Source organism: Heterodontus francisci, chromosome 8 (assembly GCF_036365525.1).
Source record: "Heterodontus francisci isolate sHetFra1 chromosome 8, sHetFra1.hap1, whole genome shotgun sequence".
Lineage (NCBI taxonomy): Eukaryota > Metazoa > Chordata > Chondrichthyes > Heterodontiformes > Heterodontidae > Heterodontus > Heterodontus francisci.
In genome coordinates this window covers 69,224,100-69,238,564 of record NC_090378.1, presented here as the reverse complement: position 1 = coordinate 69,238,564, position 14,465 = coordinate 69,224,100, and the positions used below count along the sequence as shown (strand labels likewise).

The 14,465-nt window shown below is 43.5% G+C and overlaps 1 protein-coding gene across 2 annotated transcripts in view; it reads left to right on the top strand.

The window, feature by feature from the left end:
* The window catches only part of pde4ba (phosphodiesterase 4B, cAMP-specific a), an 832,714-nt gene that overhangs the window by 658,439 nt on the left and 159,810 nt on the right, over window positions 1–14,465 (top strand). For both annotated transcript variants that reach the window (XM_068037289.1, XM_068037290.1), the window contains 2 exons: window positions 5,258–5,294; window positions 6,425–6,495. In XM_068037289.1, coding sequence (XP_067893390.1) covers window positions 5,258–5,294; window positions 6,425–6,495 — 108 coding nt within the window. The remainder of the gene's footprint in view (window positions 1–5,257; window positions 5,295–6,424; window positions 6,496–14,465) is intronic.

Sequence of the window (14,465 nt, the reverse complement as noted above, 5' to 3'; positions counted from 1 at the left end):
CTGAAAGGGGTGGGGCAGGAAAGATGTTTTTAGTTGTGCCATCATTCTGGAGGTGGCAGAAATGACGGAGGATGATTCATTGAATGTGGAGGCTGATGTGGTTGAGGAACCCTATTGTGGTTCTGGGAGGAAAGGGAAGGGGTAAAAGTAGAAGTATGGGAAATGGGATGGACACTGTCGAGAGCCCTGTCAACCACGGTGGAGGCGAATTCTTTGTTGAGGAAGAAGAGTTTTGGAACGGTTGGTGTGGAAGGTGGCATCATCAGAACAGATGCAACATAGACAGAGAAACTGGGAGAATGGAATGGAGTCCTATGGGAAGTGGGTTGGGGGGAAGCATAATCAAGGTAGCTACAGAGTCAGTGGGCTTATAATAGATAGTCAATAGCCTACCTCTGCAAATGAAGATGGAGATAGAGAACATTTATATAGGATTTTTTTTGTAGGCGACAGGGGTTTTGACTGCTGATGAGAGCCCTACGTCGCCTCCTTTGGGGAAGGCCCGCTGCATTATGTGTAAATTAGGCACTTAAGCGATGGGCCTTCCCCAAGATGAAGGGCCCTAGCGACGGAAGTCCCAACTTCTGAGAGCTGCTGACCATTCGGAGGCTGGCAGCTCTTTTACTGAGCAGCACCATTGTAGAGGTGGTGGCTGCTGCCGGTAATGCACCCACCCAAGGCCTGAGATCATCAAGAGATCTAGGCTACAGGCGAGTCATGGCGGGAGGAGTTTTGCGGGGTGGGGGTCATAGGGGAGGGGGTTGTAGGGGGGTCGGCAGCAAGGGTGGGGGAGGTGGCCCCAAGCAGGTCCCCGTCCTTCCCGATGTTGGTCCCTCAATCAGGCACAAAGTGCCTTTTAACGAGGGACCTCCCCCAACCCCTGGAACCGGCAAACAATCTGCACGGGCTTGCTTGGCATGCTCCCCGTGAGGTGACAGGCCAGCCTGCCGCTGGGCTAATTCATGCAGCAGCGGGATGAGGCCCTTAATTGGACATTAATTCAGAGCCTACTTAAGAGCCTCAGTTGGAGGCGGGACGGGAAGGCCTTCCCGACACAGACTTAAATGGGGTGGAGGTGGGAAGGTGGCAGGGTCCTTCCCTGCCACCATCCTGCCTGATTAATGCTCTTCCTGCCTCCAAACTCACCGTCAGGTAGAACATAAAATCCTCCTCACAGTGTCTTTGTTGTCGAAAAATTTCCAAAGCGTGTCACAGAGGACAAATCAAAAAAATCACTGCTCAGTTAAAGAATGAGATATTAGATGGGTGCTTGGTCACAGATTTGGGTTTTAAAGAGGATTTAAGAGGAGTACAGGGAGATTAAAGCAGGGAATTCCAGAGTATGGGGCTCAGAGACCTGAAGGCATAGCCTCGAAATGGTGGAAGGGATGCTCAAGAAATCTGAGCTTGTAGAACAGAGAGTTCTGGGGAAGGGAAGTTGTAAGGCTGCATCATAATTGTATCAATTGCCAGTAGAAATACAGGCTCAAGGTCAGTTTGCATAGAAATGACAAATGACGGAAGTAGTTCTGAATGATGTCACCCCTCCTAAATTCTATTACTTCCAACTGCCCATGTACCCTTGAGAATATGTGTCACAATTTAAGGGTGCAGTTTACCCACACAGCCAAATCAGCAGTATAAAAAAAACAAAAGTATGGAGGCCTCAGTGTGACTTAATTCTAATTCATTTTAATTAGGTTGCCTCAGTTCCTGACTCCAATCTTCTCCTGCCATTATGGTGGTGTTGTACCTCAGACATTTATTACACATCGCCTGGAAATGGGAAGCAATGTATAAGATAGAACTTATTTATCCATAAAGAAAAACCTGGAGTCTGAACACCATCTCATTAGCACATCCAACTGACTCTCAAATGAGTCTTAAGCTTATTACCTCAATTACCCTATCAGAAGACATCATCTACAATAAGAATTTGTATTTATGTAGCACCTTTAACATAATAAAACATCCCAAGGTGCTTCATAAGAGCATTATAAGCAAAATTTGACACCAAGCCACATAAGGTGATGTTAGGGCAGATGACCAAAAGCTTGATCAAAGAGGTAGGTTTTAAGGAGCGTCTTACAGGAGGAAAAAGAGGCAGAGAGGTTTACGGAGGGAATTCCAGAACTTAGGGCCTAGGAACCTGAAGACACAGCCATCAATGGTGGAGCAATTAAAATCAGGGATGCTCAAGAGGCCAAAATTAAAGAAACGCATATCTCTCAGAAAGTTGTGGGCTGGAAGAGATTACCGAGATAGGGAGGGGCAAGACCATGGAGGGATTTGAAAACAAGGACCAGAATTTTAAAATTGAGACATTGCGTAATCAGAAGACAGTGCAGGTCAGTGAGCATTCGGGTGATGGGTGAATGGGACTTGGTGCGAGTAAGGACACAGGCAGCAGAGTTTTGGATGGCCTCAATTTTACAGAGGGAAGAATGTGGGTGGCTTTTCATGAGTGCATTGTATGGAATACTGGATGTTGGCCAGGCAGTCTGATAATGTAGCAAAAGTGCAGGCATCAAGCGAGGTGGTGGTGTGATGGAACTCGGTGTCATCAATGCACATGTAAAAACTAATGCTTTGTTTTCTGATGATGTTACTGAGGGGTAGCATGTAGGTGAGAAATAGAAGTGAGGGCATGGATAGATCCTTGGGGGACACCAGAAGTAGAGGTATGGGAGATGGAAGAGAAGCAGATGATACCCTGACAAATGGAACTAGACGAGTGCAATCCCACCATGTTGGATGACAGTGGCGAGGCATTGGAGGAGGATGGTGTGAACAACTGTGTCAAAGGCTGCAGAAAGGTTGAGAAAGAAGAGGAGAGCTTGTTTACCTTTGTCACAGTCTGACATCGGGTGTCATTTGTGACTTTGATAAGAGCCATTTCGGTACTGTGGCGAAAAGGAAACCTGATTGGAGGGATTCGCACATGGAGTTCCAGGAAAGATTTAGGAGGCGACAACATGTTCAAGGACTTTGGAGAGGAAAGGGAGGTAATTTTCAAGGACGATGGAGTCAAGGGTTGTTCTTTTTTTGGGGGGAGAGGGATGATGATGGCAGATTTGAAGGAGAGAGTGACAATACCTGAAGAGAAATAACTCTTAACAATATCAGCTAACATGGGACCAGGAAGGGTAGTTTGGTAGCCAGTAGTTTATTGGGAATAGGGTTGAGGGATCAGGAGGTGGGTGTCATGGACAAAATGAGCTCAGAAAGGGCACAAGGGGAGATGGGAGAGAAACTAGATAAAGAGTGAGTTCAGGGCTGCCAGGCTGGTTGGGGTGGGAGAAGGGGTAACATTATTGGAAGTTTGGCACGGTGGGCTAGGGAAAAGGAGGGAAGTGACAATGTAGATGATCGGATGGTCTCAGTCTTAATGACAAAGATGTCCATGAGCTTCTCAAGCTTATTGTTGGAACTGAGGTTGGAGGAGACAGGGGAAAGGGCATTAAGAAAACCGTTAGCGCAGAGAAATGAAGCCCATGGTTACCTTTGCATTCCAGGATGATCCTGGAGCTGTTTTTCCAGTTGGGAACAGGACCTGATTGTGCTTTATGTGATACAGCCAGTTCTAGCAGTGAAGAGGCAAACCAGTTGCCCATGATATCCTTTCAAATCTCTGTCCCTTGGACTTAAGGGAGTGGAGATGAGGGCTGTACCAAGGGCAACAGCCAGGGTGAGAGAGAGTAATGGTTATATTGGGGACTAGGGCATCAAAGGTGGAGGTGAGGAGGCAGTTAAAGAAATCAGTGTCTGCAGAAATATCGAGGGAAATGGAAGGCCAAAGGCTGGACAGTTGAAGATTTTGAAAGTACAGTTATATGTAAATTTGGATAGTTTTCCCGGGATGGACACAGAGGAAGTAGAGTTGGGACATGGAAGGAGAATGTGGGTGGAGAGTGATACAAGGAAGTGATCAGAGATGGGTTTATTTGTGATTGATACAATGGGAACAGTGAGGCCATGTGAGATGGCAAAGTCAAGGCGGTGGCTGTGAATATAGGATGGGAAGTTTACATGGAGGGAGAAATTAAGAGAGGATAAGAGGGCAGTGAATTCTGAGGAGAGAGGGCATGATGAGTTGAGATGGAGGTTGAAATCACTGAGGATGAGAATTTGCTTAGTGCAGAAGCTGAGGAAGGAAAATAGTAAAGATATAAAAATAGTTGAGAAAGTTTTTATCATACGTGGGTGGCAGTAGAGAATGAGGATTTTAAATGAGAAGTGAGGGGTTGGAACAAGGTGAGATTCTTAAAGGAGGAGAAAGTGCCAGAGGAGTAAGGGGACAGACCAAGGTGTGATTTGATGAAAAAAGCCACACAACCACTGCAACAATTTTGGCAGGGCAAGTGGTGGCAGGTAGAGCCAGATGGAGAGGCTTCATTTAGAAGGAAGGTGTCATCACCCCTCAGCCAGAATTCCCTCAAAGCCATGATATCGATGCAATCATCCACAATAAATTCATGGCTGGCAAGGGCCTTGCTCAGAGGAGAATGGCATTCAGAAGGGAGGTGTGGAAAGGGTGGTGAGAGCTGATACACAGGAAGAGTACACAAGGTCAGCAATGGGAGGGGTGAGTTGGACGGGAAGGAGATTGCAAGATTGGCCCCCCAGTGGGCATGCTGAGTGGGAAATTTGAGAGTAGTATGGGACAATTATGGTTGCTGTTTGTAATGAGGCAGTGCAAATATTTTTCATTCTTTGCGTGAAGAAATTTTTCCCTGATATCTTAAATTTGCCTTTCACTGGTTTGAGTCCATAGGCCTTTCTCCTACTGGCAGTGGTGCACTGGGTTTAAATGTTTAATATCTTGTTTATCTCCATAAGGTCCCTTCTCAATTGCCTTTTCTTAAAGCTAAGAATCCCCAGTTCTTTCCTCATAGCTCAGTCCTTTGAGTGGGAACCAACCACATGGCTCTTTACTGCACCTCTTCCATGAATGTTTCTCTGACATCGTGGTACCAAAACTGAACCTAATGCTCATGATGCCTATGACCAGAGATTATACAGTGGAAAGTGGTGGTTTCCTCCCAAGTATGACACTTCGTGATTTGTAATTTGTAAACTAATTTATTAAAATTCATTTTTGGTTTTCTAATCATTGTGAAATATAATTTCACGGGTTGGGAGGAATGGCCAATGGTTATTATTTTATGGATTAGTGCTGAATGAAATGTACTAATTGTAAAATGTTTGCTAGAGTTTAAAATAATTGACTGACCTTGATTTCATTTTATATTTTCAGACATGGAGATGACTTGATAGTTACACCATTTGCACAGGTAGATTAAATTTCATTTTCACTGTAATAAAAGAGGCATATTTCCTGAACTTTTTTTACGTTAATTGAGAGTATATCTCCCCCCTCACCTCAGATATTCTTTCCTTCCTATTTCACTGGTGTATACATTATGCCCAGCAAAGGATGCAACCAGACAACCTGTTCTCAGAATTCTGAGAATGCCACTGTCAAAGTTGACACCAGAAGTCTGTACAAGAGTGATCTGCAGGGCAGTTCTCCCTCTAATATTCTCCTCCTTCCTTATCAAAAAGACTTGTCCAATAGTACAGTCCCTCCCACACAGTTGACAAAAAAATTGCCTTCTAATTTTTTTTTCTTATCTCTTGAAAGCAATTACTCATTTTGGGGCATCAATCTACTGATGGTAGTTGCCCTCTCGTACCTTGCCTAAATAGTGGACAGGCTTTTCTGCTCAAGTTATGTTAATTGCCTGGCCAACTCAGATGGAATTTGGTGGGAAATTGTTCAAGAGCTGCTCTGTCATTCCCCCACTTGACATCAGCCTTTCCAGACTACTTCCCCGCGAGTGTATTCGAGTGCATATAATACGCTCGTTCAAAAATGAGTAGGCATATTATAATTATACGCAAATGACAGGCACTCTTGCTTTGACAGAAAGGTACCAAAATTTTGCAATAGTAAGAAAGCCTAGCCAGTACGCTTTTTGATGCCATAACTAAGCCCAAACCTGTCTTATCTGATTTATGCTTGAGCACTTTCCAGCACGGGTCACTGCTGGATGGCAATCTGTTCACACGTGGACACGTTTCAGCAAGGGTCGCTGCATGACAATTTATCCACACGTAAAAATTTAGCATTTAGGAACGGAACCTTGTCTGACATTTTTTCTCCTCGCTACACTAAAGACAATTGGTCATCCCCAGTAACGTGAAACGGGCTGGTAGCGAATCTGCAGCCTAATTTCACCCCAATATATTTGATTATAGCACCTTGCCTCAACTGAAATTAGTTATCTTAAAACCTAGCACCTTCTTCGCCTTTCTGACTCAGTTCCTAACCAGAAAATGCATTTACAAGCTGAATTATCCGAAGACCTCTAAATAATTTTTACGTTGCATGAATAAACCAAATCTACTTATATTTTTTCAGGTACTGGCCAGCTTGCGGAGCGTGAGGAGCAATTTTTCGGTACTAACAAACATTCATGGAGCATCAAGCAAGTAAGTCATTTACCAAATGTTAGTTAATAGGGGAATTTTAACCCCCAAGAACAGGTGTGTGAGGAGCAAGTAAAAGGGTGAAAATTTGTGGGTTTTAGAGCGGGAGTGTGATCAGGCTCCAACGCGCCCAGTTCCAGGTTTAACGAAGGCGCATTTGGATATTGCCGAGAAACTTACATATCAAAGTTGAAGATTTAACTATTGGATGCAGGCGGGTACTTATTGATGCAATTAACATCCTTGGAAAATGTTTATAAGCTCGTTTAAAATTGTTTTTATCTTTGGCTCCAAATTTTACTTGAGCATCACAGGTTTCCTGAAGGTTCCAGGCAAGTTGGCATCCAAAGTCTGCACGGCCGTGGTCATGACCTGCATGGACTCATATCAGAGCCTTGCTTGAAACTCCATGGAGGCGGCTACTCTTTCCATGGCAGACATTCTCGCAATTCCCTGCACCACCAATCCACTGGCGATCAAGTTGGACTCCTCCATCCTCTCTACTATTATGTCAACTGTGTGCAGCACATCTGTCAGTACCTAGCTAAGTTGCTAATGCAGCTCTAGCATTCTTCCTCTCGACAATAGCCCCTGGAGTTCAGCATCTGTGTGCATCTGAGCAGAGCTTGGAGAGGATTGTGCTCCCCAACACAGACTCTTCTCACCTATCCCTGCCACCTGTGTCTGCTTGCGCTGACTTTCGAGGTGGAAACCCAAGTAACTGTCTAGGGGTGGATCCACTGAAGTGTGAGTGTCTGTGATGGTGCATGGCTGTAGGTTGTGTGACATACATCTTCAGAAGGATTGAGGTTGTGGGTTCAAGTCCCACTCCAGGACTTGAGCATAAAAATAAAAAAAGCTGACGGTCCATTGCAGAAGTGCTGCACTGTCGAAGGTGCATCTTTTGGATGAGATGTTAAACGGAGGCCCCATCTGCCCCCTCAAGTGGACATAAAAGATCCCAAGGCATTATTTCGAAGAAAAGCAGGGGCGTAATTCCCATTGTCCAGGCCAATATTTATCCCTCAAACAACATCTCAAGAACTGGTCATTATCACATTGCTGTTTGTGGGAGCTTACTGTGCATAAATTGGCTGCCCCTGTTTCCTACATTACAACAGTTACTACAAGAATACTTCATTGGGTGCAAAGCACTTTGGGACATCCTGTGATTGTGAAAGGTGCTATATAAATGCAAATCATTCTTTCTGTCTTTGGCTATCTGAAAGCTCCCTGCCTCTCCACCTCCGATTGCGAGGTGCACAGATGTGTTAGTTATTTCCAGGGCATCCTCCTCTATATGTGAGCTGGACAATTTGTGGTAGTTCACTTTCACTCATGACTCTCTCCTTTGTGTTTTGTGCTCTGTTCTACAACAGGGAAGAAGTAGGCTTTTGCATGAGTAAAGGTCAGGTATTCACCCAATGCTTGCAATGCATTCAGTGAGGATGACTATCAGACCAGATGCACCACGTCTGACGTTGAGTGGGCGTGAGGAGTGATGTGAAGGAGCACAAGCAGCAAGACAGAGTGAAAGTGGGATGGGGAGTTGCTTAAAGCACTGGATTCAGTTGAATCAGCAAATGTACTCACTTTTTCTAACCTGCTTGGGTTGTTAAGCTCAATAAATCCCTTCCTACATTGTGGAGCAGGCTGAGGGGCCAAATGGCCTACTCTTGCTCCTGCTTCCTATGATTGCATCCATGACCTTGGCACAACAACCTGCTACTCACCTCCTCAGCTACTTCCAAACATGCCTTGGTTTCTTCCTCCCATTGCTGGGAAAAAGTATGTCTCTCCTTCTGACTGTGCCCTGTAGCAATTTCAGCAAGGCATCATTAAATCTGGGGTGCTACCGTTCCTTGTGTCTACCATCCATCCTGAACATTTCCAACTTTCGTTTGTCACTGTCCCTTTAAATGCAGCCGGTGCAGACACGATGGGCTGAATGGCCTCTTTCTGTGCCATACCTGTTCTATGGTTCTAATTTCAAAACTAGTTACAGAAATGTGTGTTTTCCCTTTTTGAAGTCTCCTGCCCAGTGCTGTTGCATTAATCCCGAACTAAGAAAGCAGACAAACAGCCCCATTACAAGACCTGTGAACAGGGGTCACAGATTAATGAGGTAATGACAAAACTTGTGATTTTCTTTTCCCTGACTTGCTCTCCCCTACAAGGAAAACACACATTTTTAATCATGCATCACAGTGGGAGCCAAATGCACTACTGAGCTCATGCTCATTTTAATTGCTGATTAATAATTTTAAAAAATATTATTGAGGAACCTAAACAAAGTGTAAATGGCAATACTCCAGGAAAGCTGCGTGATTAAAAAAAGCAAGAAAACAGATAAGACAAACGTGATTAGGTGACACCAAGATTGCCTTTCAAATCCTTTAACTTGTGGATAGGGAGCTACAAACTTTTGAGGTTGTAGAAAAGAATGGATGAGAGTAGCAGAAAGTGCTACTTGATTTCTGGACAATACACAGGAAAAGACAATCGGGACTCTCTTAGTGGCTAAGCTAGTCAAAATAATGAGTAACTGAGCCACACACAGCAGGGAAGTCTCAAGTCTGATCAATCAGCTCATCTCAACTAGGGCAGTATTAGGGGGCATTCAAATTGGTTTCAACACTGTCCAGTTACTGTTGTTGGAAATGCACATTTGAGGAGTTTGGCAAGCACCAGATCGGGCTTGACTTTGATGGAACCTTTAGTGAAATTGTTATACCACCTTGTCCAGATTCACATGTGGGCGAAATACTGAATGGCTGCTGGTGAATGTAAAATTGCATCCCAGTAAGAAGTGAATGCGAAAGCCCCGATTTTAGATTAGATTAGATTAGAGATACAGCACTGAAACAGGCCCTTCGGCCCACCGAGTCTGTGCCGAACATCAACCACCCATTTATACTAATCCTACACTAATCCCATATTCCTACCAAACATCCCCACCTGTCCCTATATTTCCCTACCACCTACCTATACTAGTGACAATTTTTATAATGGCCAATTTACCTATCAACCTGCAAGTCTTTTGGCTTGTGGGAGGAAACCGGAGCACCCGGAGAAAACCCACGCAGACACAGGGAGAACTTGCAAACTGAACCCACTCAGGGAAATAGGGCATAAATTTGGACTGGGTGTAAGACAGGTATTCAAACCATATCCATCCCTTTCCTGCTGGTGAGTTTGGTTAAAATCAAGGTGTAAGGAGAACAGAAGTAAAAACTGGAAAAGCATAAGTTACTTTGTTCCTTTTGCAGCAAAGCATTTTTGCCTTAAAGCTGGTAGAGGGCGCACTTCACCACATTCTGAGGAGGTTTGTTTCTTGGAGAGTAGAAATGAATGAGTGAGAATGTAATTTCTGGTATCATTTGCTCAATCATCTAAATATTGTCAACATAAGACTAATTTGTAATATAATTGTTAGTCTGCTCTTAGACTTGCAGTGTAGGGGATATTTTACACTTTCTGTGCATCTTGTAGTGCTAAAGGGCTTTGTGCATTAAACTTGAACTTAAACTCTAATTCGGTTGACGCCTGCAGATACACAACGCGCTCATGCTAGCATACGTACATGATAGACACATGCAAATAGAGACAGAAAAGAGTAGAAGAAATAAAGTGGAAAAGTTTGAGGCAATATCTGAAGAGTTTTTGTTACGGTTCTTCGAGCTCACTGTAGAGTCCTTGATTGTAAGTAGATCTTGCTTTTTGTTGGGGCCTAATATTCTTCTTAAACTTTGTTTGCTGTAGGAGACTTTTCTCTCTTGGGGTTCATATGTCTTCAGTAGATTCAGAGGCTTGTGAGAAAGAGATGGGAGCAGACAGGAGAGATCGTCTCAGTTCAGGAGCAAACAGACTTTTTCTTTGGTCAAACTGTTTGTACAATTCAGAAAACCCCAGGTTGCCAAACAGGATAGTCATGTGACTAACTAGTCTGACCATGTCTTGGATTGTATCCCCTTAGCAGTCTCTGGACTGCTCCTCTTACACACAATACCCGGTGATCAAGGTCCATTGTGGGTTGAATGTGTCAGGGAATGGTCCTTTGTCCTTCCAAGCGCCATCTGTTAATATGCAAATATCTTTTCCAACCACGGCTAATCTGTTTAACAAGTCATTTCTTCACTCCAGTTTAAAATCTATGTTCATGACAAAATTAATGTGCCTCATTCTTGGCAGGTGGGGGCCTAGCATGACGGTATGTTTCAAATTTGATGTTGCTGGCATATTAGAGATGGGTAGAATGAGTGCAAGAGCACTGAGAGAAAGAAGGACTACTCCCTTTATTCAGAAATCCATGATGGTAATGTTGCAAGAGATGAAGCAAGGGAAGCTTCGAGAGGCACCTTCCTGAGAAGGCTGCTGTCTGGCCTGCATCGGATGAATTTGTAGAGTACAGAAACAATTTCTAAAGTGAGAAATTACTCAATTTAGATGCAGAGGTTTTTAACACATTTAAGAAGATTGTTAAGGTAAGTGATTTCTGAATGTACCTGTTTTCAGTGCTGTGATAGAGCAGCGATATATACTTTCATTCCAACTAGCTGTATCCTGACATTGGACATATGCTGATTATTTGGGAGTCCTTTAGTCTTTCTCAGCCACAGGGCATAGATGATGCTTCGTCCAAATTCCAAGCAAACCTTTCAATGTTAGTTCTAAATTCTCAGAAAAATTAAAGCCAAAGACGCTTCTAGTAGTGCCCACATTCTGCGTGTTATTACACTCTTATTTCAGAAGATAGTGTCCAATCGTGTAGCAATGCAAGCTTCATGAAAAAAATTAGTACTTCACCAATCTCTAAATGAATTTAGGTAAAGAAAGCCGACAGCAGAATGAAGACTTGAGCAACTGAATGAAACAAATTCCTTCCCCCCGCCCCACGCTCCACCCGTCCCCATAACCCACAACCAACCCAAAGTGCCTAACTCACCTGGAGGATATGATCCTGCAAAGTGTGGGCTTCCTGTCCATTGGGCTGCAGGCCCACAATCTGTATGGTCATTTTTCTGCAGGTTGTGTGGCTGATTATATCTCCAGGCTAGTATCTGTAATATAAGGGAGTAAGCTGTTGCTCAGTAGATTATGTATTAAGACCTTCAATATCATCAAAGGATGTGATGTCACAAATCTGAACCTCGTGTTGTTCACTGTTAATGTAGATGCTTTAGAGATAACACCCCTATAAATAAACCTCTGTTACTTCGATCCAACGATTACTATCCTCATTTAATGTTAACAGCACACTGACCAGTATAGTACAGTATCCATCATTACATCTTTTTCTTCCCTCCATGAACTTGTCAAATCTCAGGCATTCTGTCAGAAGGAAATATAGCAGGCAGTAGAACATGATAGCAGGGATGTATAGGCAAGTAACATTTGTTACAAGGCTCATTCGCATCTTCTGTGCCTTCCTCACCCTCATCTTTCCACTACAGCATGATGATTTCTCCTCCAACAATCATGTAGCATATTGCACACAACAATTGTTTTTACGCCTTTTCAGGGCTGTACAATGGGACACCATTAGATCTATCCAGTCAGTGGAATGTTTGTTGCACATGCCTATCGTATGCTCTATTTGTATCTTTTGTAGAGACATTTGCTGCATTATATTTTCTTCTGCTGCAGTTTGCTGATTCTGTACTGCTGTCGCTGGCCATGGTTTAACAAGGTATCCCTGGTTACTTAGGAAATTCTGATAAATAATGATGGGTCTGTTTACTGGCATAGAAAATTGCATTATGGAAGTTTTGTGCTTGATGTAGTTCTGATGGTTGGACATTGACGGAATGCATTCTGGAAAAAAGCTTGTGTGACCATATAACTTCCTTCAATGAGAGACTATATTTTTGGAAACGCTGAAAAATGAAAAGCTTTCTCTTGCTGCCTAGAAAAAGTGATTAAGTCCTCCACCCTGGCACATATCAATGCATCAGTGACCTGGGATGTACAGTGGTAAACTACAGATTGGCTAATCTGGCAGATGTCACCTAAGACAGCACTTGGGTGTTCTCATCAACTTTCTCATCGAATGCTCGGATATGGATTTGCACACCTGAATCTTCACTTGGAGAACTCCTGATTTTTTTCCCCACAGAAGCAGAGTGAGAGTCCTTCCCACCCCTTTTCCAGTGCCTGTCCTGTACCTCCCGGGTATTGGTGAAAGGGTCGTATTAGTAGTAGCTGGAGAGGAGGTTCTTTCATGGTGGTGGTAACTCCTGACTGGTGTTATGCCCTTTATGGTAGGTATTAACGATTGAGCAAAGTTGGAGTGCAGATCAGCAGGACCACTGTCCTACCACCCAACAACTGTTACTAAGTCCTGCAGATAATTGTCCTACACCAACACTGACAGATTCAGGAATTTCAGAGCTCTGGCAGAAGTTTGGTTGTTGCTCAACACTCAGTTAGAAAGAGAAATTACTAAAATTGATAGTGTCAATCTGACCAGCATTACAGGAAATTAGGTTCCAGACTCAATTTGAAGTTTAAATCTGATTTAAAAATAGTTATCCTGGTGGCTCAGTCAGTTAATGCCCACCCAAGTGTGGAACTAAGCCATTCAGGAAAGACAGGTCTCAGACTGTGTTGAGTAAGATGTTCTCTGGCAAGGTGTTAAGAGAGGTGCTACAATTAGTTTCAGCACTCCTGGATTGCTAATGTGAGGAGGAGTTCAGCATCAACCAGTTACTTTCCCACAAGAAAAGGAGGGGGAGCGTTGAAATGCAAAGGAGGAGTCACCATGGGCAGTTTAGTCACATTACTTCCAATAGCAAGTTTTCAGAACAATTCTGGAGGAAACCTGAAAGCAGGTTAGCTTCAAACGTACAATATGGGTTTGAGTTGGTTGAGGAGAACAAGATGCCCCACTGCCCTGGGAAAAAAATGTGGCTGCTTTCAAGTATACAGCATTTGCTAAATGATTAAATCAATAATATACAAGGACTCTCCAGAGAACTAGCAGCTTGCTAACAGCCTGTTAAATCTTCAGCAACTAAATTACAACCATAAGCCTTAATTTGCTGCCCATACCACTCTAAAGTTTAATTATTCAAAATTAATTTAAATGTATAATTACCTCAGTGGTTTTGGAAGCTCAAGTTCTAGCTCACTGACTGACTTCAGTCATCTCCCCACTCAGCATACTGCTTATTCGGTGAACACACAGACATTCATTGTCATAAGCCACCTGGCCAAAATTGGAATTAGCTCTATTTACAAATGCTGTGACATCAATTTGACACATACAAACATATGAAAAGGACAGGCAGAAAAAGACTAGCTGGTCCATCAATCCTGCCCACACACCGTAATTGCTAGAGCATCGTGACTAGATCCTTCCTGCATCCTCGCCACCCCCACAGCCATGTAATCTCTTGGGAGAGGCAATAAAACAGAGAAAGACCCAGGGGCAGTAAGGAAAAAAAACCTTGGAAAATTCCATTATATCCCCCTCAGGTGACCTAAACTAGTCCAGGTGATCACCTGGTTATGCGTTATCTATAAAGATCATCTATGAGTTATGATATCTGACCCTGTTCTGACAAGCTCTGTCAAGACGTAAAGATTCCAATTTTCTGACCTCATGTTTACCAATCCACCTGTCATAGATGTATCTGTCACTGACAGTATTGGTAGGAGTGACTATCTCATGGTCCTTGTGGAGACAAAGTCCAGTCTTCACACTGAGGTTACCTTCCATTGTGTTATGTGGCACTACCACCATGTTAAATGGAATAGATTCGAAACCGATCTAGCAGCTCAAAAGTGAGGCACTGTGGACCATCAGCAACAACAAAGTTCTAAGCCACTGCAATCTGTAACCTCATGGTCTGACATTTCCCTCATCCTTCCATTACCATCATGTTGGGGACCAACCCTGGTTCAATGAGGAGGGTAGAAGAGCATGCAAGGAGCAGCACCAGGCATACCTAAAAATGAGGTGCCAACCTAGT